Genomic DNA, 22,947 nt, shown 5'->3' on the forward strand with positions numbered 1-22,947 from the left:
TCATTTATGAGCAGACATGGTCCAACATTTTAGATACAGGTTCCAAATCAGTTTGTTTTTGGTTAAAGTGCTGCAAATGGTTCCAAAGTAGGTTTGCAAACCAGAACAGATCCAGTTTCCCATCGATGGCAATACCAAAAGTTAGTTTCTTACTCCTGTCTGCTTCTCCTTAAATTGTTTTATATCATGTAGGAGAAGTTGCCCCAAACAGAGAAGTTGCCCCAAACAGGAAACCGCTTACGATATGCTTTGAACCATCTTGTTTAAAAGGTAAATCCCGTTTCCCCTTTAAAAAGCAGTAAATTCAATTTATGTACATAAAACATATGAACATAAATTGAACAGTGTGCCAGAGAGTTACAGGTAAAACTACAGTGATATGTGGTTAATGTGGCGTTAGGAACAACTTTCCCATCAAAACAAACATGCTACACACATTCAACTTCTGACACGGCTCAGGATTCACAGTTCAAAGGCTACAAGTTCACAGTTCACAGTCAAGGTTTATCAAACACTTGTGTGTGTCCTCCACACCCCTTACCCCATTTTTCCTCACACTCCCCCCTGTATTTTCTGTCGCCAACAACCTCTCTATTTGTGTGAAATCTCCACCCAGCACCTCTCAGACAGGTGTGGTCCTGCGGTTCGGGTCCTTGTTGTAGTCCTTAGTGAGGGTGCTGCTCTGAAGGAACTCCCTTTCAGAGTTAAGCAGCCCTCCCATGACACCGCCACCTGGTTTGGTGCCAGTATTACCTGCCTCACGTGGGTTCAGCGTGTACATAGGCATTTCAGAAGCGGCGGGCCCCGTATAGCCACCTTTTCCCAGTGGAGAGGCATCACGGCTGTGAGCCTCAGATGAACGCACGCTGGAGCGACGCCTGAAACGGTAGCGGTAGGAAGGGATACGACTGAAAGCCGACTTTTTGATGAGCTCTGTGCGGGATTTGGCTCGTAGTTTGCGATGTTTCTCGATGAACATGTGAACAGCCAGCACGCCCACCATTTCTGCCATAATAAAAGAGAGGGCACCAAAATAGAAGGACCAGCCGTAAGAGTAGGACTTCTTACTGTCACTCTGGCCCGGATCACCTGAGTTGGCTGAGATATAGACAATGATGCCGATGATGTTACTGAGGCCTGATGAGAAGGAAGACATAAATTATTTAAAAGCATTAAATGGTAAATTAGAATGAATGAATGAATGACTTTACACAGCCAGATACCTGCAGAGACGAAGAAGATTCCCGCACTGAGGATGACGTTGTGCCGACTTCGGTAAAATTCACTTGCAGCCACACAGAGCCCCCCCAGAAACAGTAGGCCCACACTCATGATGGGGAAGATACTCGTGGCACGCACAGCACCTGCAAGCATGCAAACATGTGTATGTTATGAAACAGCCTTCATCTAGAAGAACAGAAGTAAACCCAATATAAACCCTGAGGACAATTGGTGGCTGTAATTATCCCCAGAGGGCAAATATGAGTAATAAGAATTTATAGAGCGGTACAAACCTCTTTGATGCTACTGGCCTAATCAGGCTATCAAATTTGGATATGGATTCATCAGCAAAACCACTTATTTGCCTCATTCAGCAAAATTCTGTAATGTCGGGGTTTTTCTAACAATAATTTATCTTTAATCTTGTTGTCAGAAACATAGCTACATATATCAGGAAGTGAATTTTTGCCAGGAATCGACATGTTTCTGAAAAGTCCCCACAATGTCTGAGATCCAAACTCCCAAAACTTTGCTTTACCCTGGCTCATTTGCAGGAAAGTCCCATGTTTTTGTACCTCTCTTCCCGCATGTTAGAACAAAAATAATACACTGACGCACAAAGGGGATTTGCATGCCACAAAGTTACCTGTTAATAGCTCCACTGTGTTGACATTACAATGGATTATTTACAGTACATTTTACAGCATCGTGGTATTATATGATACCGAGCGAGAGGTCTGTACGGGAAAATATCAGGCCGAGGTGGAGGTCCGTACTGTCGGTCTGATATTTCACTGTACAGGCCGAGCAAGCGAGGTTCATAATTTGTTTATTCTATGGCTATTATATTGTGCCGAGAGGTGTGGAAGAATGAGACGCTTGGAACTTTTCTGCACTCTGTCACAAGGAGATGCTGCTTTATTTTTCGACTCCAACAACATGGGAAATGGTGGAGAACATCAAACATAATACATTTTTTACTTATGGTGACAACAGAACACTTAACTAAACTTGACTAACCCAAATACAATACAATTTGAAATACAATAACAGCGCTTAAAAACTCCAAAACCCCGTACTCCCATGATGTACTGTGGCATCGCAGTTCTCAGATTTAGTGACCAGCCTGGTGATCGCTACATTGCCCCCACCTGAGGGGTCAGTCGTCCTCGGCGAGCAATACAAAGTCCCGCAAGTGTCCAGGCCGCCTCCGCCGGCGAGCGGGCTGGGGGATCACATTGGTCATGGCATGGAGTGCTGCCATTACCCTCCTTATTCATGGCGGGTGGCACAAGGCAGCGGTACAGAGAGAGCCTGCCTGTCCTAGTGCAGCACCACTATGGGTCCTTTGCTGGGCATCCGTAACTGGTACACCACTTTGGACAAGCGGTCCACCACCTCACCAGGCCCCTGCCAGTTTCTGCAAAGCTTGGGGGAAATCCCCTTTTAGCAGACAGGACAGTACACCCACACCTTGTCCACCAGAGTCATTGACCGGAAAGGGCCCAAGAATGTCCACTCCTACTCTCTCCATTGGGGCACCCACTAAGTACTGTTGCAATGGGGCATGGGAGCGCTGGGTCGGTCCCTTCCAGGCAGTGGAGGCATCACAGCAGTGTACATGCAACTCCACATCTCGTTGACAACCAGGCCAATAAAACCTTCCCCGAAAGCGGTGGAGGGTTTTGGCATTCCCATAGTGTCCCATCTCCACCGAGCCATGGACAACTTGGAGAACTTGGGGATGCAGGGCCTGGGGGACCTGCAGCTGCAAGAGGTCATTCCCTCTCCCGGGGGCCTGCCACCTCCGATACATCACTCCATTATGGACTTCAAAGGTGCCCCACTGGGACTGATAAGCTTTCAGGTACCAGGGCTGACACCTTTGCCCACTCAGGGTGCTGCCCTGCCTCCAATCAGCCCCTCACCATTGCTAGGTTCACATCAGCCTCCTGCTGTTCCTTTAACTGCTCAGTGGTCAGTGTGAGCCATTTCTCCCTGTCATTGATGGGAGAAGTGGTCGCCACCCTCTGCACCAGATGGCTCTGTTCTTCCTGCCGGCAGCAGTACTGACATCCCATGGCCGCGCATGGATGGCATGAGAGACCGTCAGCGTTACCATGAAGCCACCTGGCCCAATGCTGGATGTCAAAGTCATAACCCTGGAGGGCTTCCAGCCAATGGGCCATCTGGCCTTCAGAGTTCTTGAAGGTCAGGAGCCAGGTGAGTGAGGCATGGTCGGTGCAGAGGAGGAAGTGGCTCCCATGCAGATATAGCTGAAACTGCCGCAGTGCCAGGACCACTGCCAATAGCTCATGGTGGGTGACACAGTAGTTCTTTTCGGCCTGGCTTAGTGCTCGACTGAAGTAGGCCATCACACGTTACCCACCTTTCCCTTGCTGGGAGAGGACAGCTCCAATGCTCATGTTGCTGGCATCCATGTCTACAATGAACGGCTGCTGAGCATTGGGGTATGCCAAGACCGGAGCTTCAGTGAGGGCTGTTTTGAGTCGGGTGTAGGCTGCTGCACAGTTGTCACTCCAGCGGAAGGGCTGGCCCTTGTCAGTGAGGCAGTGGACTGGCAATGGTGGCAAAGTCTCGAAGTAAGAAGCCAGTCCCAGGAGTCTCTGCAGCTCGCTGACATTTGCAGGTTTCTGTGAAGGCTCTCAGTTGTCCAGGTGGGTTCCATAGCAGAGAAGCTTGTATCTTCGACTGGACTGGGTTGCTTGATGTGAGGATGTTTCGCTTCTAATCACAGAAGCTTCCTCAGCTTCCTCAGCTAAATGTCTTGCTCTGGTAGTCTGACTTCTGTCTTGACTCTTGTAGAGAAGACTAACAGAAGCCCGCAAAAGCTGGAGAGGCAGACTGCTACTGCCTAGTGACTAACAATTGCTCTAATTAGCACCTATTGTGCTCTAGTTAGCACCCTCCTAATGACAGGGCAGCTGTCCCTCCTAACGATGGGACTGATGCCTCTCCTGATAACTCTCCTGATGACGTGAATGACTCATTACCATGAACAAAAGACTGAAACTACTTTGACCTGAGTACCACATTTAGCTGAGGAAGCATCTGTGATTAGAAGCAAAATGTCCTCGCGTCAAACAACCCAGTCCAGTCGAAGATTCAAGCTTCTCTACTATGGAAACCACCTGGACAACTGAGAGCCTACACAGAAACAAATGGCACAAGGGTGAAGGCAGTCCTGGGCCTCGCCTCTGGGGCCAGTTCTACCTGCCAGTACCCACTGCGGAGATCCAGGAAGCTGAACCAGCTGGATCCAGCAATGTAGTCAAGGGCATCATCGATCCGAGAGAGTGGATAGAAGTCCTTCTTGGTGACTGCATTGAGGTGATGGTAGTCCACACAAAACCACCAGGTGCCGTTCTTTTTCCTCACCAGTACAACTGGGGCTGCCCATGGGCTGTCTGAACGCTCAAGCAGCGAGCATCTCGCAGATTGTTTCCTCTGCCACCTGTCGTTTGAAAAGGGCCAGGCGATGGGGGTGCAGACAGATGGGTTGGGCAATGCCAGTGTCAGTGGTGTAGTGGACCAGTCAGTCTGCTTGCAGTCCTTGTCTGTGGCAGTGAAAATGCCCCCGTAGTCATCGAGGAGACATTTCAGCTGGTGGCACTGCCCGGGGTCAAGGTCATCGATGCTGCATTGCCATAGCTGGTGTATAGTCTTGGTTGTCTCAGCAGATGCAGTGACTGTTGGCTGTGTCATGCTGCTGGTATTGAGTGTTGGGGCATGGGGTCTTGGTACCTGCTGGGCTGTGGCTGACTGACAGTGTCTGTTTGGCCAGCTCTCCACCCTCTGCCCAGACTGAAGCGCCACAGTCTCCCCACCCAGGATGACAGTCCTCCCCAGCACATCAACTCGAGCTCCCCAGTGGTTCAGCAGGGCCAGGCCAATGATCCATGGTCCTGGATATTGGTGAGCCAGAACTCGTGCACCACCTCCTGGTCTCCAGCTTTGACTGTCAGCAGCCTCCTTCCTCCCATGCTAACTTTTTCTCCAGTTACCATCATCAGCTGGGTATTGGTAGGGCCCAAGACATGGAAGACAGGTCAGAGGTGTCAGAGAGGGTGCCCGGTCTCACCAAGGAGATGGTGGACCCCATGTCTATCAGGGCTTGGCAGGTTTGGCCCTCCAGTTGGCAGTTCAGGTACAGTCCTTTTTTGTGGCCACAAGTGCCTAGGGGGGAGGATGGCGGCTAGAGTGGTGGTGCCATCACTGGGCCACTACGCAGTAGTTTCCCACCACCTTGGCTTTTGGGGCAGGGGCTGGGCAATTTTGTGCAATGTGATCAGGCTCCTCGCATTGGTAGCAGTGATCAGCTGAGTGGGCCTGCCGTTAGGAGCGTGGACGTTTCCTCTGGGACTGTAGTGGCAGTGGCATGACTTGGTGGACCCCTCCAGTCTCCTCTTCCTCATCGCAGTCTGACATTCTGACAAGTGGTCGTGGAGCAGGTGCCCTTGCAGTCTGTGTAGGTCAGGTGGCGAGCACCACCTCAGCCCATTCAGCTTCATGCAGCACCTCGGTGAGGGACTGAGGCATCCCTAGGCGGACATGCTGCTGCAACTTCTCAGATGCAAGCCCCCATAGGAAAGCATAGAGAGCCAACTCCTCTTGGGCAGCTGCATCGAAGTGGGGGTAACCTTGTTGGGCATAGAGCTGCACGTCAGCAGCAAAGGTGCCCAGTCTTTCCACTTCCTACCTGTGCCAACTAGCCAGCTGCTCTCTGCTGTGATCTGTGGAGCGTCGCTGCCCAAACTGCCTCTGCAGAGCTATGGTCAGGTTGTGGAGATCTCGCTGCTCTGCCGGGGAGAGGTCAAGGAGCACCTGCACTGCTTTCCCTTCCAATGCTAGGGCCAGATGAGTGGCAGTCTCCTCATTGCTCCAGCCATTGTGCAGTGTTGCTAGCTGGACTCGAAAAAGGTATGGTGCCAACGGCGTTGTTCCATTTTATTTGGGCAGCTTGACTGATGACTTTGGCACCACCACCGGCTGTGACAGGCTTGCCATCATCGTTGGTGGGAGAGGCTCATCTGCAGCTACAATAGCAGCCTCTGGTGAGCTATGATCAATGGCCATCACGGTGTTGGTGGCAGTAGCCCTCCCTGTCGACAGAGGGCAACGCGGCATGTTGGAGCCATCAGCAGACAGCATGACATTTGCTGGACTGCTTGCGTCGGCAGCAGTACCACTCCCTGTCAACAGGGGCGACGAGAGCGCGGCGCGCTGGAGCCTTCAGGAACAGCAGTAGGCAGCATGGCTCTGGCTGTACTGATGTGTTCTATTAGTTGTCTACAGTACACAGCAAAAATGTGACTTAATGTGACAGAGGTGGCTAAAGTTGAAGATGGATTTCTTGCACAAATATATAGCTTCTTGGGGGATATCTATGGGAATACATGGGTTGCAAGAAATTAAATTATTACTTTGGTGCATTTTTTTTTTGGGGGGGGGGGGGGGTGTGACCACAGCATGAGGCCCCAAATACCTAAATTTTCACTTTACACTGCTTAATTTGAACAAACCCCCTGCATATATGCAACTCTCCTCCAACATCTGTGCAGTGCTCTTCTTCTTTCAGCTGCTCCCATTTAGGGGTTGTTCCAGCGGATTATCCATCTCGATCTCACCCTGTCCTCTGCACTTTCCTCTGTCACACCAACCACCTGCATGTCCTCTCTCAGCACATCCATGAACCTCCTCTTTGGCCTCCCTCTTCTCCTCCTGCCTGGTGGCTCCATCCTCAGCATCCCTCTCCCTGTGTACCCTGGGTGCCTCCTCTGTATATGTTCAAACCACTTCAATGTTGCCTCTCTGACTTCGTCTCCAAACCAAACCTGCGCCCTGACATGTTCATTCCTAATCCTGTCTATACTTGTCACTCCCAAAAGAAATAACGCCGCCTCTCCACCTTACAACATAGTTGGTCTAACTACCGTCTTGTAAACCTTCCCTTATCACTTATCTTGGTAGTGACATCAATGGCTCTGATTCCTCTGCCTTTGAGCTTGAGTGGCATCCAGGAAGAGATCAGGAAGTGATGAGGTCACTGGACAGAGGTGTTTGGTGATGCTGATATCTTTGCAGGAGAAAGAAGGTCCAAGTCTTTAGGATCCTGGTGCTGCCTGTCTTGCTGTATGGTTGTGAGATTTGGATGCTAACCAATGACCTGAGGTGTTGACTGGATGTCTTTGGTACTTGGTCTCTTCGGAGGATCCTTGGGTACTGCTGGAATGACTTTGTGTCAAACGGGCGGTTACTCAGAGAGACTACGATGAGGAGTATCACATGCATTGTGATGGAGCATCAGCTTTAACATTTTGGCCATGGGACTCGTTTCTCTGTGCACGATCCAGCAAGCATGTGCCTGAGTATTGAGGACCTCAAAGGCTGGTGAAGGCCAAGGGAATGGCCACATTTCACCTGGCTGCAGCAGATAGATGGTTATTTTAGAGATGTGGAAATGGACCGGTTGTCATGACTGTCATCCAGGACCCAAGTCAGTTCCGTGGTGTCGTGGATGCGTCGAAGCGCATCAGCTCATGTTCCCAGGGTTGACATGACTTGTAGATATGAGCAAAGCTGATTTCAGTAAGAAAAACAGGCAACTGTAGCGACTCCATGGCTCACTGGACTTCCATGAAGACAATGAAAAGTCAGATGAGAACATGTTCAAAGAGAGGCAGACAGTGAGAGAAAAAGATATTAAAAACAGACAGATGGACGTGTGTACTCACACATATGGAAAGTAAAACAGACACGAGGAAGATGAAGAAAATGAAGTGGCATTATTCACCATATGTGCACATGATGCACTAACATACTGTGGGATATTTGTAAACAGACTGTCAAGCAGAATTAAAAGCTTTGCATCCTAAAATATTATAATACACTCTGACATCTTATCATGTTAAACACAGAAATTAGACCATATCCAGCTTGGAATATATTTGCATCACATCTACATGCACCCAGGATGACGGACAACTGTGCTGACCACTGCCGTTCCCGCTACTGAGCACAGAGGCTCCGCCTCTATGTCTCACACCTCTAGGCTGTATGAAATGCTGGTCACTAGGTCCCTGCTCCCATTGGTTGTCCAGCTCAGAGGCCTGTGATCTCACTGGCTGGCTCTGGGGATGTTCCTGTGTGTTCAGTGAAGCAACAAAACAGAAGCACAGACTGGATCCATTTTCTGTTTTTGTTGTTGTTTTCTTGCTGCATCCATCTTTACTGTCACAAAGTCAACAGAGAGCGCTGCCTGCTCTTTTTACCGCTGTGCCATTACTGATACAACAAACGGCATAGATCATACGTCTGCAGACGAAACCCTCTCTGTTCTCTCCTTTATGAACACTCTGTTATCTTATGTTTGCTCAGATTCCGGCAACTTCATATGTGTCGTTCTTGCACCCGTCCATCCCCTCTGTATGGATGTCCGTTTTCACCAAGAGACAGAGGGAAACAAATTACAAAGTAGGAAATTAAAGGAAGACAAAAGTCCTCATAGTTAGCCAAATTTATCAGATAAAGTGTCAAAATATAGATGTTGGAAGTCATAATTTTGCAACACATTCTCACTCCCTTCCAACTCATTACATTTTGATGCAAAAGGTTTGTTTAGATACAACAACAATATAGGACAAGTTGGCTATTTAATGTGCACAGAAACACTAACCTAACCATGATCATAACCATAACCCAACCAAAGGTAAATGTTACGTCATGACACAGAAGTGAAGCACATAGTTTTGTTATCAGAGAGAAATGATGCTGCTGCTGTAAAAAACAAAACAAAACAAAACAAAAAATTGTGGGGAAGACAAGTAGAATTTTGAGATATGAAATCAAAAATCTGACTTTTTATAGGAGTCATATTCCACACTGTCGGTGAAACATTGGTGTTCCCCTAACCGCTAATTAGCGGAACGCTAACTTTTTGTTAGCGGATTAAGTTGGTTCCACTCTCCAGCCAAGGCAAAGGAGTCGTCGGTTATTTGGTCACGTGACTTTTTAGTCAGGATTCTGACATTTGCTGAGTGGCTGAGACACACTGCTCCTCTGAATTGGCTCAGACCTTTGTTTTAGGTGTAGTTGTTTCCACTTCCTCCAAAGAGACTGTGGGTAACCAGTTGCTATTCGGTTTTTCACCATTTTCGGCGGTTACGCCACAGCCAATCACAGAGCGTGGCGTGATAGCCAATAGCGGCCGACGTATCAGATGGACCAGTCACAGCCATGTTTTCAAAAACACGCTACCAGTCTCTTTGCATAAGAGACTGTGGTACCAGTGCTAATAGAGGATTAGCTTTTCAGCTAACTTCAAAAACCGTCAACGGACCAATTAGCTTCCTCTAAATTTAGTTCCGCTAATTTAGTCCGCTATCATTTTTTTTTTCATAGTTAGTAACGGTGAAAAACATTTGAAAACCCTAAAATCATGCATGTTGGTTCCTGTCTGCTACATATTTTGCAGCAGTCAGGCAGCTGAGAGGAGCTTAGCTCAACTCTACCCCAGCAAAAGGGGCCAGGCTGCCAGGTTGCTACAAAAACAAAAGAACAAACATCATTTACATTCACAGCATACAGTGGCCCGAACGTGAGGTAGAAGTCATGAAAAAGAAAGCAGGTTTGACTTATGGTTTTGAGTGAAAATATAACACAAATCTTTTAATTTTAAAATAATGCACTAATTCTGAATGTTTGAACATTAACACACACAGATGCCAAAATGCATTATGGGTAAAATGAGCCTCCAAAATTAGCGGCTAGCAGTTAGCTAGGCTGCACAAAGATAGAAGTGCTGACTCATTGGTTGTGTTGGGTTTGTGATCATCTTTGAATCTAATCAGAAGCATAACAGAAACTCAAAACCAGCTTGTCAGTAGCTGAGAGTGTACTGGAGACAATACTGAAAGTTAGCGGTTAGCTGTAGCTTCCATGAAATTTTTTAGTGGTTTATCGGTTTAGCGTTATAAATGTTAACTTTTCAGTTAGTTTATTCTCGGTTATCAAAGCTAACTTTGTGGTTAGCTGTGCCCACCACTGTGCATACTGGGTCAGGGTCATCCATAGAACAGGTTGCGTTTCTCCGAGTCCACAACATAACATCTGATTGTGTCCCAGACTAATTGAAGGCCATATCTGTATTAAGGATTTGTTTTACTAAGGCAGGGGTCCTTAAGACCGCTGAGCTTCTAAGATCAGAACACTGTATTTTATGTTTGCTTGCATGTGCGTCGGGAGACTCTCCAGATACATCTGTTATTGTGCTTCAACTGCAATTAAATCTCTCTCTCTGCATCGTATATCGATTCCTGGTGGTCCTTGCTTGCCGGTCTCATTTCTTGCTGACATCATCACGAAAATTCCACAACACACACCTTATGTGCAGCTAAATGTAGTCTGTTGCGTCCCCTAAGAACCGGCAGTAATTATTTGTATCCAAAAAGACTCACTTCAGACAACACGGAGGGGTACACATCCTTTAAAACAAGCTTCTTTATTGTTTGTTGTTTGTATGTCTGTCACTTTAAATGAAAAAGAGCTGCTGATCATTGAAGGCACCCAGAAATGAGATCTGCTTCTTATTACACTTCAAGATTTGCACGTTACTGTTAATGTTGTGTTCTCTGTCTTTGTGTTTGTTCATGATGACTATTTTAAAATGAGTGAAATAAACCTTTGATCTATTTTCAAGTTGGGTCTTGATAATAATAATTATTGTTGTTAATTGGACTGCATTTATGTCACATTTTTTCATCTGAATCAGAAGCTCAAAGCGGTTTAGACTGATGTCTTACACACACACACACACACACACACACACACACACACACACACACACACACACACACACACACACACACACACACACACACACACACACACACACACACACACACACACACACACGATGTCAGGGTACTGCCATACAAGGTCCTCAACTGCACACTGGGAGAAACTGGGGGATTAATGATCTTGCTCAAGGGTGAGGATTTAAACTGAGATTCCTCTGGTCTCAAGCCCACCACTTAACCACTAGATCATCACCTCCAGCTGTCTGTTGTTAAAAAGGAATGGCTATGCTATATAAATAATAATAAAAAATAGAATTATTATTTATATAGAACAGTCAGAACATTTCAAACTGTTCTCCATAGCTACAATATCAAAAAATCTAAAGAGAAAGAGAATAACACCAAAATAAAAACACATCATGTAAACCAACAAATATAAATAGCATGAGATAAAGTCATACTGTGAATATAAGCAAAAGAAAATAAAGGTTTAAATGTTTTTAAGCTTGTCCTTTCAAAATACAATGGTAGAGGCACCTTGTGGTATCTGCTGCTATACATTTGGATAGTGGGTGTAGGTAGTGTTTCCATGCATGTTTTTCAAATATGGATCCAAAATATTGTAGATGTCACCTAGCGATCTTGGTGCTTTATGTGTACAAGCCATTTGTGCATGTTTGTGTAATAAGATTGAGTTCAGACTTACGGAGAAGATATTCAGCAGCGTCTGCTTCATAGTCGGCATCATCTGGGAAGTGGTCGATCTTCTTACAAACACCTCTGAATGTTCCTGCAGGAAGCAAATCAATTTGGATTGAACACAAAAACAATATTAGTCTGTTCCTTTCCATTTTAATTAGCGAAACAAAAAGCACTGTACATAATTAAAAACTCATTTCAGAATTCATGTGTAATAGTTTCATCTGTCTGCTTGTCTATAAAAATTAATGTTTTCATTTTAAAAGCACACACAGAGCTGCAACAATTATAATAATTGATGAGTTTCTCCACCACATTTTGACACAATCCATTCACAACATTTGTGAGATATCAACAATCAAAGCGAGAGTGATAACCACATCACCACCGGCATTAAAAAAAGACCAAAGAAAGACTAAGTGGTAACACTCAGACAAAGCCCAAAGTAATACAGAAACAGATCCAGACATAATTTAAAAAAATTACAAAACACAAATCTGAACAAACACCCTCATAAAGACAGTAAGCTGAGCACAAACAACAGGAACTAAACAAGGATGGTCCAAGGACTTGATTGGAGGCACTGCATTTCTTAAATGTGGCCTGGCATAGTGGGAGCAGTTTATTTGTTGTTGCTGGAAACATGAAAGTGTTCAACATCATCGGTCAGAGCTGTGTCTAGTCTTTGCTAGCTGAGAAATCAATTATAGATTCTGCATTTTTAATAGACAACTTGGCATCGAACCACCCTGATGTACAGCCTCCACGCAACAGCAAAATAAGTGTCTGCTTTTATGCAACATCAGGTCATGCCAGCTCTGGAAACATCCACCCCATTACAAAATCACCTTGAGTACTGTTTGGACAGAACACTGGTCCATCCCCATGTTCTCGTGCCTTTCCCATTGCACCTGCATGTTGGACCATCCACATGTCTGTAGTGATGTAGATTACCTTCCCTTACAGTACAAGTAGTACATGTCATGTGGATTTCTTTAAGTAACTGCTCATTTCACACAAAGTCAAGCATCCATTGTCACCTTATGTCATGTGTTAAGAGTCAAAGCACTCTATGTTGACAGTGTTACAGTATGTGAGCAGTGCTGATGGTTTTGGGGTGTGTCCACCCACGAACAGGGATTTACGATATCAGAGCATAGCAGAGTCCTGGATGCAAAGGTGTTGGAGAAAGTCAACTCTTTAATCAGGGGTGTGTTATGGGCAAAACATAACCAATTACATTATTTTCCCTTTAACAGTTGGGATTCACTCAAACCTGGTGCATTGCTAGTGTGACAGAAGCAAGCAGGAGTTGCTGTGCCTGTGGTAGTCAATAGCCCCGACAGCCAAAGGATACTATGGCCACTTAAGCCAGAGCCCGGGTTTTGGCTGACTGGTCAGAGCATCTGCCGCCCATGTTGAAGATCATGAATTTGCATCCCAACTGGAGTGAGTGGGAGGTTCAATGCACAAGGCAGTGGTTTTCTGATAAGGACATATATAAAGAGCAGGGGTGTGCTGGGAACATAATCAGCGCGTAGACGCTTGTAGCGCTGCTTCAACAGCGCGGAAAAAAAAAGAAAAAAGAAAAAGAAAAGCTTCTGTTATGTTTTGCTTTTGGAAACACAAGCCCGACGTGTGGTTTTTGAACGTACAATGTGAGCAGTCAGATCGCATCAGAGCATCGGGCCGTACAGTGTGAGAACATGAACCGTGCTCTCTGAACTTTTAAACTCTGCGGTTTTGTCGCACAGTTTGAGCTGGAGCCAAGTACGATTGAAAATATCGTCAGTGAAGTCTGTAAGTAGCTGGAAGAGGTGGTACTGTACTACAAATGTTGCATCAACAGGCATGTAGCCTGTTATGCCCGGCCCTATTTACCATTTCCCTCTTCGCTCTGTCTTCTTGAAAAAATATCTGAGCTTTGCACACTTGGCAGCATCTTCCTCCAAAGCTTTTCTTTTCTTAATCCTTTATCTACGGCGATGGCGCCCACGCCATATTTTCCATATGCATATTTGTTTTACGGTAACTCCGCCATAGTTTGTCCAATCCGAATGATTCAAAGTGCATTGTTAAGCTAACACCAAGGGCTTTCCAATGATATATGGTGTATTACAGTAAACGTAAGCCTGTGATGTCATCACGCAGAGGAAAAACACAGAAGTTTCACACTAGTGCGCCGCTGATTCTCATTACCGTAAGTTCTCATGTAAGCCCTCAATCTGAAAAATTTCAACACTGACAGTAAGCCAAGAACCCGTGCTTTCCAACAGTATGCTATATGTTGCATATATTACAGTAAAGTGTGTTCGGTGACTTTTGAAACGAGGGAAAAGTATGAAAAAGAGCGCAAAAGTGACAGAAAAGTACAGAGAGACAGCAAACATAAATGTAGTAATTTTTGAGGAAAAGGCAGGGTGTTAGTGTATTTGTGAAGTGTGTGTGCGTGTTTGTGTGGGTGTGATGGCTCCATCAGCCACAAGCCACTGGCCCGGTGCCAACAAGCAGTGGAAACCCACCTTGCCAGCAATCCACAAAGGGGCGGCGTTCTTGCAAGGTTTGCAAGAGGTCAACCTGCTGGATGTGCAAACTTTGTAAAATTGGCCTCTGTCTTCAGCCAGACAGAAACTGTTACAAACAGTACCACACTGACAATGGACTGATGTAGTTTAGATCTAATTTTGATTCTTGGTTATATATTTGTATATAGTTTGACACTTTATTGTTTTATTCATATTGTATAATTCTGCACAAAATGAGTGATCAAATGAGTGATTTATTGCACATTTTAATAATACAGATAATAATTGATATATTTATATATAGTTTTGCACTTTGTTTGTTGTTATTCATATTGTTTGGTTCTGCACTTTAAAATTGGTTACTTTTTGAATATTTTCGCCTTGTAAAATGTTTCCTTTTGCACTGTTTCTGCACTGTTTCTGTGTTCTAGACACACAAAATTAATTATTTTGATTGTAAACACGTACAGCTTCCTGTTAAAAATGTGAAATCCAAACTTCCTTTACATAACAATCATTTTTCACTAAAAAACTGAAAAAAAATCAAGTTCGTTTTTGTGTTTTTTCTCATTTTAAATGCTAAAACTTACAAATAATGTGTATAAATAGTTAATCAGGTAGAGAAGCTTGAATCTTCGACTGGACTGGGTTGCTTCACGTGAGGACATTTCGCTTCAAATCACAGAAGCTTCCTCAGCTAAAATTCTTGCTCTGGTAGTCTGATTCTGTCTTGACTCTTGTAGAGAAGAATAAACCAGAAGCCAACAAAAGCTGGAGTTTTTTAACCTAACCAGACCCCTTCTACCGAGAGGCTGACTGCTATAGGTTAGTGACTAAACAATAGCTCTAATTAGCACCTATTGTGCTCTAGTTAGCACTCTCCTAATGACAGGACGGAAGCCTCCCCTGATGGCTCCTTGACGACTCTCTCCTGATGACTCTCTCCTCATTACCATGACACAAAAGACTGAAACTGCTGTGACGTGGGGTACCACAGTTGGCTAACAGGGGACAAAGCATGTCTGAGACCCGCTCCGTGGTTAAGGCTGGGTTTCAATGCTTTACAAAGAATGCTTCCTTGACACCTCTCTCAAACCATTCTTCTCTCTGGCTAACATTTTAACTTCCTTGTCCTCAAACGTGTGGTTAGTGTCTTTCAGGTGGAGATGAACTGCAGACTGAGGTCCACTGGCGACCTCTCTGCGGTGCTGGTATAGCCTCTTGTGTAAAAGTTGCTTCAGCCCGGTCGCGTAGAATAGTGGTTAAGGCGACGCGGCTGGGTGCCACTAATCACGTGTTCGATCCCCCCCCCTCTCTGATTAAAAAAATCCATAGGAATAAATGCCAGCCAGTCAGCCTCGAATCAACTTTTAGGACGAAGCAACTTTAGGTATATGCATGGAATCAGCAGGCAGACATAATTCTGGAAGTTATAGTAACTGTAATGAGAGGTGGATTATCACCTGTAACATTAACTGCTTTTTAGGGCCCCTTGACACATAGCTGCGATGGTTTGTGCACGTGGGAACATAATGCGAGTAGCTGCACCATATGGTTACACAGCTGCTGTGAAAATAAACAAAACTAAAAAATATAAGGCACCCACGGGATTCGAACCTGCACTTTCCAAAAGCTCTCATTGCCAGCCAGAAACTTTACCACTGAGCTACCATCGCTGTCCTGTTGTCAATGCGGAAAAATGCCTGAAATCAATGAGTACATGGATGAGCTGCAGCCCAGCGTGAAGGTGAAAGATGTTTTATATATTTCCACGTGAGCATAGCAGGCAGAGACATGTTGTTCCAAACATGGAACATGTCCTCCAGCTGGGACGTCCAGGAGCAGAGATCTTTACAGCTGCAGCTGTGAGTGGACACACACCACCGTCCATTCAGCAGTCAGACCAACGTGTCATTCTCTGCGTTATATGGTCATTCATTTTCGTTATTTGTTATGTAACTGCATATGTAGGTATTGTCGTAATTATTTATATAACTGTCCTGGTGGTTTCAGTGTTTGTAATATGTGCACTGAGCTGTCATCCACCCCTCAGTGTGCTGTGATCAGCTGACAGGCCCCTCCCTGTGCTGTGTGCGATCAGACCTTGCTGTCTGGCCCCATGTGATCAGATCTGTACATACATATAGGCATTTTATCAATCAATCAATCAATCAATTTTATTTATATAGTGCCAAATCACAACAAACAGTTGCCCCAAGGCGCTTTATATTGTAAGGCAAGGCCATACAATAATTACGTAAAAACCCCAATGGTCAAAACGACCCCCTGTGAGCAAGCACTTGGCGACAGTGGGAAGGAAAAACTCCCTTTTAACAGGAAGAAACCTCCAGCAGAACCAGGCTCAGGGAGGGGCAGTCCTCTGCTGGGACTGGTTGGGGCTGAGGGAGAGAACCAGGAAAAAGACATGCTGTGGAGGGGAGCAGAGATCAATCACTAATGATTAAATGCAGAGTGGTGCATACAGAGCAAAAAGAGAAAGAAACACTCAGTGCAGCCTAATCTTAAAAGTAGAGAGGGTGTCTGTCTCCCTGATCCGAATTTGGAGCTGGTTCCACAGGAGAGGAGCCTGAAAGCTGAAGGCTCTGCCTCCCATTCTACTCTTACAAACCCTAGGAACTACAAGTAAGCCTGCAGTCTGAGAGCGAAGCACTCTATTGGGGTGATATGGTACTATGAGGTCCCTAAGATAAGAAGGGACCTGATTATTCAAAACCTTATAAGTAAGAAGAAAATTTTAAATTCTATTCTAGAATTAACAGGAAGCCAATGAAGAGAGGCCAATATGGGTGAGATATGCTCTCTCCTTCTAGTCCCCGTCAGTACTCTAGCTGCAGCATTTTGAATTAAAGGGAACTTTTAGGACAACCTGATAATAATGAATTACAGTAGTCCAGCCTAGAGGAAATAAATGCATGAATTAGTTTTTCAGCATCACTCTGAGACAAGACATTTCTAATTTTATAGATATTGCGTAAATGCAAAAAAGCAGTCTTACATATTTGTTTAATATGCGCTTTGAATGACATATCCTGATCAAAAATGACTCCAAGATTTCTCACAGTATTACTAGAGGTCAGGGTAATGCCATCCAGAGTAAGGATCTGGTTAGACACCATGTTTCTAAGATTTGTGGGGCCAAGTACAATAACTTCAGTTTTATCTGAGTTTAAAAGCAGGAATTAGAGGTCATCCATGTCCTTATGTCTGTAAGACAATCATGCAGTTTAGCTAATTGGTGTGTGTCCTCTGGCTTCATGGATAGATAAAGCTGGGTATCATCTGCGTAACAATGAAAATTTAAGCAATGCCGTCTAATAATACTGCCTAAGGGAAGCATGTATAAAGTGAATAAAATTGGTCCTAGCACAGAACCTTGTGGAACTCCATAATTAACCTTAGTCTGTGAAGAAGATTCCCCATTTACATGAACAAATTGTAATCTATTAGATAAATATGATTCAAACACACCGCAGCACAGTGCCTTTAATACCTATGGCATGCTCTAATCTCTGTAATAAAATTTTATGGTCAACAGTATCAAAAGCAGCACTGAGGTCTAACAGAACAAGCACAGAGATGAGTCCACTGTCTGAGGCCATAAGAAGATCATTTGTAACCTTCACTAATGCTGTTTCTGTACTACGATGAATTCTAAAACCTGACTGAAACTCTTCAAATAGACCATTCCTCTGCAGATGATCAGTTAGCTGTTTTACAACTATCCTTTCAAGAATTTTTGAGAGAAAAGGAAGGTTGGAGATTGGCCTATAATTAGCTAAGATAGCTGGGTCAAGTGATGGCTTTTTAAGTAATGGTTTAATTACTGCCACCTTAAAAGCCTGTGGTACATAGCCAACTAATAAAGATAGATTGATCATATTTAAGATCGAAGCATTAAATAATGGTAGGGCTTCCTTGAGCAGCCTGGTAGGAATGGGGTCTAATAGACATGTTGATGGTTTGGATGAAGTAACTAATGAAAATAACTCAGACAGAACAATCGGAGAGAAAGAGTCTAACCAAATACCGGCATCACTGAAAGCAGCCAAAGATAACGATATGTCTTTGGGATGGTTATGAGTAATTTTTTCTCTAATAGTTAAAATTTTATTAGCAAAGAAAGTCATGAAGTCATTACTAGTTAAAGTTAAAGGAATACTCGGCTCAATAGAGCTCTGACTCTTTGTCAGCCTGGCTACAGTGCTGAAAAGAAACCTGGGGTTGTTCTTATTTTCTTCAATTAGTGATGAGTAGTAAGATGTCCTAGCTTTACGGAGGGTTTTTTTTTTTATAGAGCAACAGACTCTTTTTCCAGGCTAAGTGAAGATTTTCTAAATTAGTGAGACGCCATTTCCTCTCCAACTTACGGGTTATCTGCTTTAAGCTGCGAGTTTGTGAGTTATACCACGGCGTCAGGCACTTCTGATTTAAAGCTCTCTTTTTCAGAGGAGCTACAGCATCCAAAGTTGTCTTCAATGAGGATGTAAAACTATTGACGAGATACTCTATCTCACTTACAGAGTTTAGGTAGCTGCTCTGCACTGTGTTGGTATATGGCATTAGAGAACATAAAGAAGGAATCATATCCTTAAACCTAGTTACAGCGCTTTTTGAAAGACTTCTAGTGTAATGAAACTTATTCCCCACTGCTGGGTAGTCCATCAGAGTAAATGTAAATGTTATTAAGAAATGATCAGACAGAAGGGAGTTTTCAGGGAATACTATTAAGTCTTCAATTTCCATACCATAAGTCAGAACAAGATCTAAGATATGATTAAAGTGGTGGGTGAACTCATTTACATTTTGAGCAAAGCCAATTGAGTCTAATAATAGATTAAATGCAGTGTTGAGGCTGTCATTCTCAGCATCTGTGTGGATGTTAAAATCGCCCACTATAATTATCTTATCTGAGCTAAGCACTAAGTCAGACAAAAGTTCTGAAAATTTACAGAGAAACTCACAGTAACGACCAGGAGGACGATAGATAACAACAAATAAAACTGGTTTTTGGGACTTCCAATTTGGATGGACAAGACTAAGAGTCAAGCTTTCAAATGAATTAAAGCTCTGTCTGGGTTTTTGATTAATTAATAAGCTGGAATGGAAGATTGCTGCTAATCCTCCGCCTCGGCCCGTGCTACGAGCGTTCTGGCAGTTAGTGTGACTCGGGGGTGTTGACTCATTTAAACTAACATATTCATCCTGCTGTAACCAGGTTTCTGTAAGGCAGAATAAATCAATATGTTGATCAATTATTATATCATTTACTAACAGGGACTTAGAAGAGAGAGACCTAATGTTTAATAGACCACATTTAACTGTTTTAGTCTGTGGTGCAGTTGAAGGTGCTATATTATTTTTTCTTTTTGAATTTTTATGCTTAAATAGATTTTTGCTGGTTATTGGTGGTCTGGGAACAGGCACCGTCTCTATGGGGATGGGGTAATGAGGGGATGGCAGGGGGAGAGAAGCTGCAGAGAGGTGTGTAAGACAACAACATTTTATGCAAGTGTAAGCGTGCGTGTGTGTGTGGGGGGGGGGGACACGTGAGACACATGCACCACATGTGGGTGGCTTTTTGCAAAGCCACACTCGTGGGGTACTTAGACAAATATCACGTCCAGCTCAACAGTGATTGTCAAGCTGGATGTGCACAACAATCGCTGGATGTGCACGATTACTTGACAGACTGTTGTGTTAACAGTGCAAATGGCCACACATTTTCTAAGTGCCAAACGAGCAGTGTTAGATGTTCGTGCGTGTCAGCTGGAATTTGGCTGACACCTGCCACAAGAGGGTTTGATGCGCTCTCACAGCGCACACTCTGTCTTTCAGCTGCTGGTGTGCACAAATAGTTGTAGCAACAGGTGTACGAGGCATTGGAGGCAGCTACAATTTTACACGTATTGCATATGATTCCTGCTTCATGCGCACTTCATGCGCAATTTGACCAAATTCGCACTATGTTTGAGGGGCCCTTATGAAAACTTCATGAAGTAAGGTGCAGCTGTTTCAGCCAGTCATTGAAGAAAACTTCACACACAAATTATTGAATGAATGGAATTACAAAGTATGCAGGTAAATATTGCTTTATAAGGTAAATTAAAAACTGTTTACTTATCTCTAACTGAAAATTTGGTATCTCGCACCCTGTCTTGTGCTCTGATGCAGATGGTAGAGGTGAGTTTTTCTTTTTCTGTTAAGGCTGGAGTGTGTGATTAGTGTTTGCAATGTGTTTTTGTATCAAGCCGTGTTTTTATGAACCTTGGTGATATATTATCAGCAATCTCCATTTTCATTTCAAATCATATTTAAGTCAACACAGATCACAAAGAAGCATTGCTGATATTCATGCATGCATGCAATGAGTCTTCTCAGAGCTTGGATGCAGTCACTGGTTGACTTCTTAAAAGCAAGCTGCTCTGGATGTTGAGCAGAGAGCAACTGTATTGACAATGACTTGCAAGTAAGTTGCCCGGAACAGAGACCAGTGTGATACGCCCGAAGTTGTTGCAATTATTCCTTGCCAGAGAAGGACAAAAAGTCCTTTTACCAGTCCGCTGGGATGATACTTCTCTCTCAAATGGAACCAAATAAAAGAACAGTACTTGCAATGTCAGGAGTACAGCGCCTCTCTACCTGCATGAAAGAGTTCCATTCCAATACCACATGATCTCTATACCTTTACCCATCTTCAGATGTTTCCCCACTTGTATAATGTCACTGCCATTTCATGGTTAGCAACTGACCGGTGGATCAGTCACCAGAACTGTGGCATTGGAACCCAGAATGCTACATCAGTAGATGAGATTCTGATTCACAACAAAGAAATGGCCACGTGCACACACACTCACGCACGCACACAGCCTCATTAGTCCACGCTGCTTAGCATGATAAATGTTAACATGACATCATCAGGAATGCTATTAAGTTTATGGACAGTAATGACAACCTGCTAAAAATAACTTTAATGCATACAAGTGGAAGGAGAGTTTATTAAGTTGGTGCGTTGTGCCTTCAGGTCAGACTTTTCATCATGATGATGTGTGAGTAACAAACAGCACACTGGGGACCTTTAAAACTGTTTAGACTAACACACGTTCTAGAGTATCTGGCCTTGCGAGAACTTGAGATAATACATTCTGTTATGCTGCTGGTTGTACTGGCTTTATTGGTTTTTCAGAACCAATACTGTCACCTCATGTGCATCATGTTTATAGACTAGTTTTGTTTGTTTGTTTGTTTGTTCGAGTCCCACTCACACTACCTGTATGAGCTACCTGATTAATCTGTCTTGTTTCATTCCATCAGTATTTTCTTTTGACTTCTTCCTTTTTGTTGAGTCTCGCCAGAGCAGCTCTGGTATTCATCCGAGCATGGGCGCAATTTGGTGGGGGATAGGGGGGACATGCCCCCCCACCTTTTCAACCAGGGGGGACAGAATATGGTATGTCCCCCCCCACCTTCTGACATATATGTGTGTACTTGAAACATGCTATGCCAGTCTTAAGCCTCAGTACCCACCGAATAATGAAGGCTGAAGAAGGAGCCACGCATGGGGTGGGGTGATTATTTGAAGACTGACCCACGTTTTGATCTATCACGTATCCACTATGAAGGTGCGACTATGTGCCTCTCTGTACCCAGCATGTGCCGTGTAGCAGCCTCTAGTGAGCCACGACCGACCTGTCATTACAGCCTCGAATGGCTCGCATCAGCCACATTATCCACGTAGTGCCATGATAGCGCCCATGATAACGCCATGTGGGGCACGTTAGGCATGAGTTTGGTCCAACCTCCAGCCCTCCACACCTGGTCCCTTCAAGTGGGGGTTTTCAATTCACAGATGCACAGCAGCATTTAAAGATGTTCCTCTTTTTTTTTTAAACACAGTCCAAAAATAGACACTCATCACAGTTCCGCAGTGTGCGCTGTGTGCCAGGCTGCTGTCCACCTGTAAGTGCACCAGACCAGCTAGACCCCGAATCACGGGTTCCTGGAGAGCCGCGCCTCGTGCTCCTCGCTGGCTCTGCGGCTCTCGTGGCTTTTTTTTTAATTGTTTTTTTGCGGCTTAAACACACAAAACTTTATGTTTGTCTGTTTATTTCTGCAAAATCGCTCTTTTGCGCGCGGCGCGCTGATGTTGTCCTTTCATGAACAGCCGCCTCTCTGCTCTTTCTGGCTTCCTTTCCATCTGTGGCTTGCTGGCTTTATTTTTTTCCCTGGCTTTAAGCACAATCATTTTTACAACGTGAATCCACTTTAACTTTCTGTTCGTCCGTTTATTTCTGCAAAGCACTCTTTTGCGCGCCGGTTGCCGTTTGCATACAGAATGAGGTGGCCGTTTATTATATCACCCTGTGAGTATTTTCAATATATATATTTCTTATTTCTTCCGCAGCTTACAAGTCACCATGATACAACTTTTAACTTGTGTTATGTCTTCAAATCGGTCTTTTTGCGCGCTCTCCACCTGTGTTGCCGCACAGCTCCTGCTCCTTAGCTGCTCCACTGGCGTTATTATCTTTCCATGGCTTTAAACACACATCCACTTCACGCAGTCACCCAAATTTTAACTTTGTGTTCATCCAATACTGACCTGAAATATCACTCTTTTGTGAGCTGGCGTTCTGCCTAAATGCTCATTTGAAGCGTGATGATGA

The 22,947-nt window shown here is 44.4% G+C and overlaps 1 protein-coding gene across 1 annotated transcript in view; it reads right to left on the reverse strand.

Annotated features, from left to right (window-relative positions):
• Positions 1-27: 27 nt before the first annotated feature.
• Positions 28-22,947, reverse strand: part of cacng3b (calcium channel, voltage-dependent, gamma subunit 3b) — a 92,735-nt gene continuing 69,815 nt past the window's right edge. The window contains exons 2-4 of the mRNA XM_034190644.1: positions 11,746-11,829; positions 1,224-1,364; positions 28-1,137 (exon numbers count right to left, since the gene is read on the reverse strand). Of these exons, the coding sequence (XP_034046535.1) occupies positions 623-1,137; positions 1,224-1,364; positions 11,746-11,829 (740 nt within the window). The 3' untranslated portion in view covers positions 28-622. The remainder of the gene's footprint in view (positions 1,138-1,223; positions 1,365-11,745; positions 11,830-22,947) is intronic.

This window comes from Thalassophryne amazonica, chromosome 16 (genome assembly GCF_902500255.1).
Source record: "Thalassophryne amazonica chromosome 16, fThaAma1.1, whole genome shotgun sequence".
NCBI classification, from domain to species: domain Eukaryota; kingdom Metazoa; phylum Chordata; class Actinopteri; order Batrachoidiformes; family Batrachoididae; genus Thalassophryne; species Thalassophryne amazonica.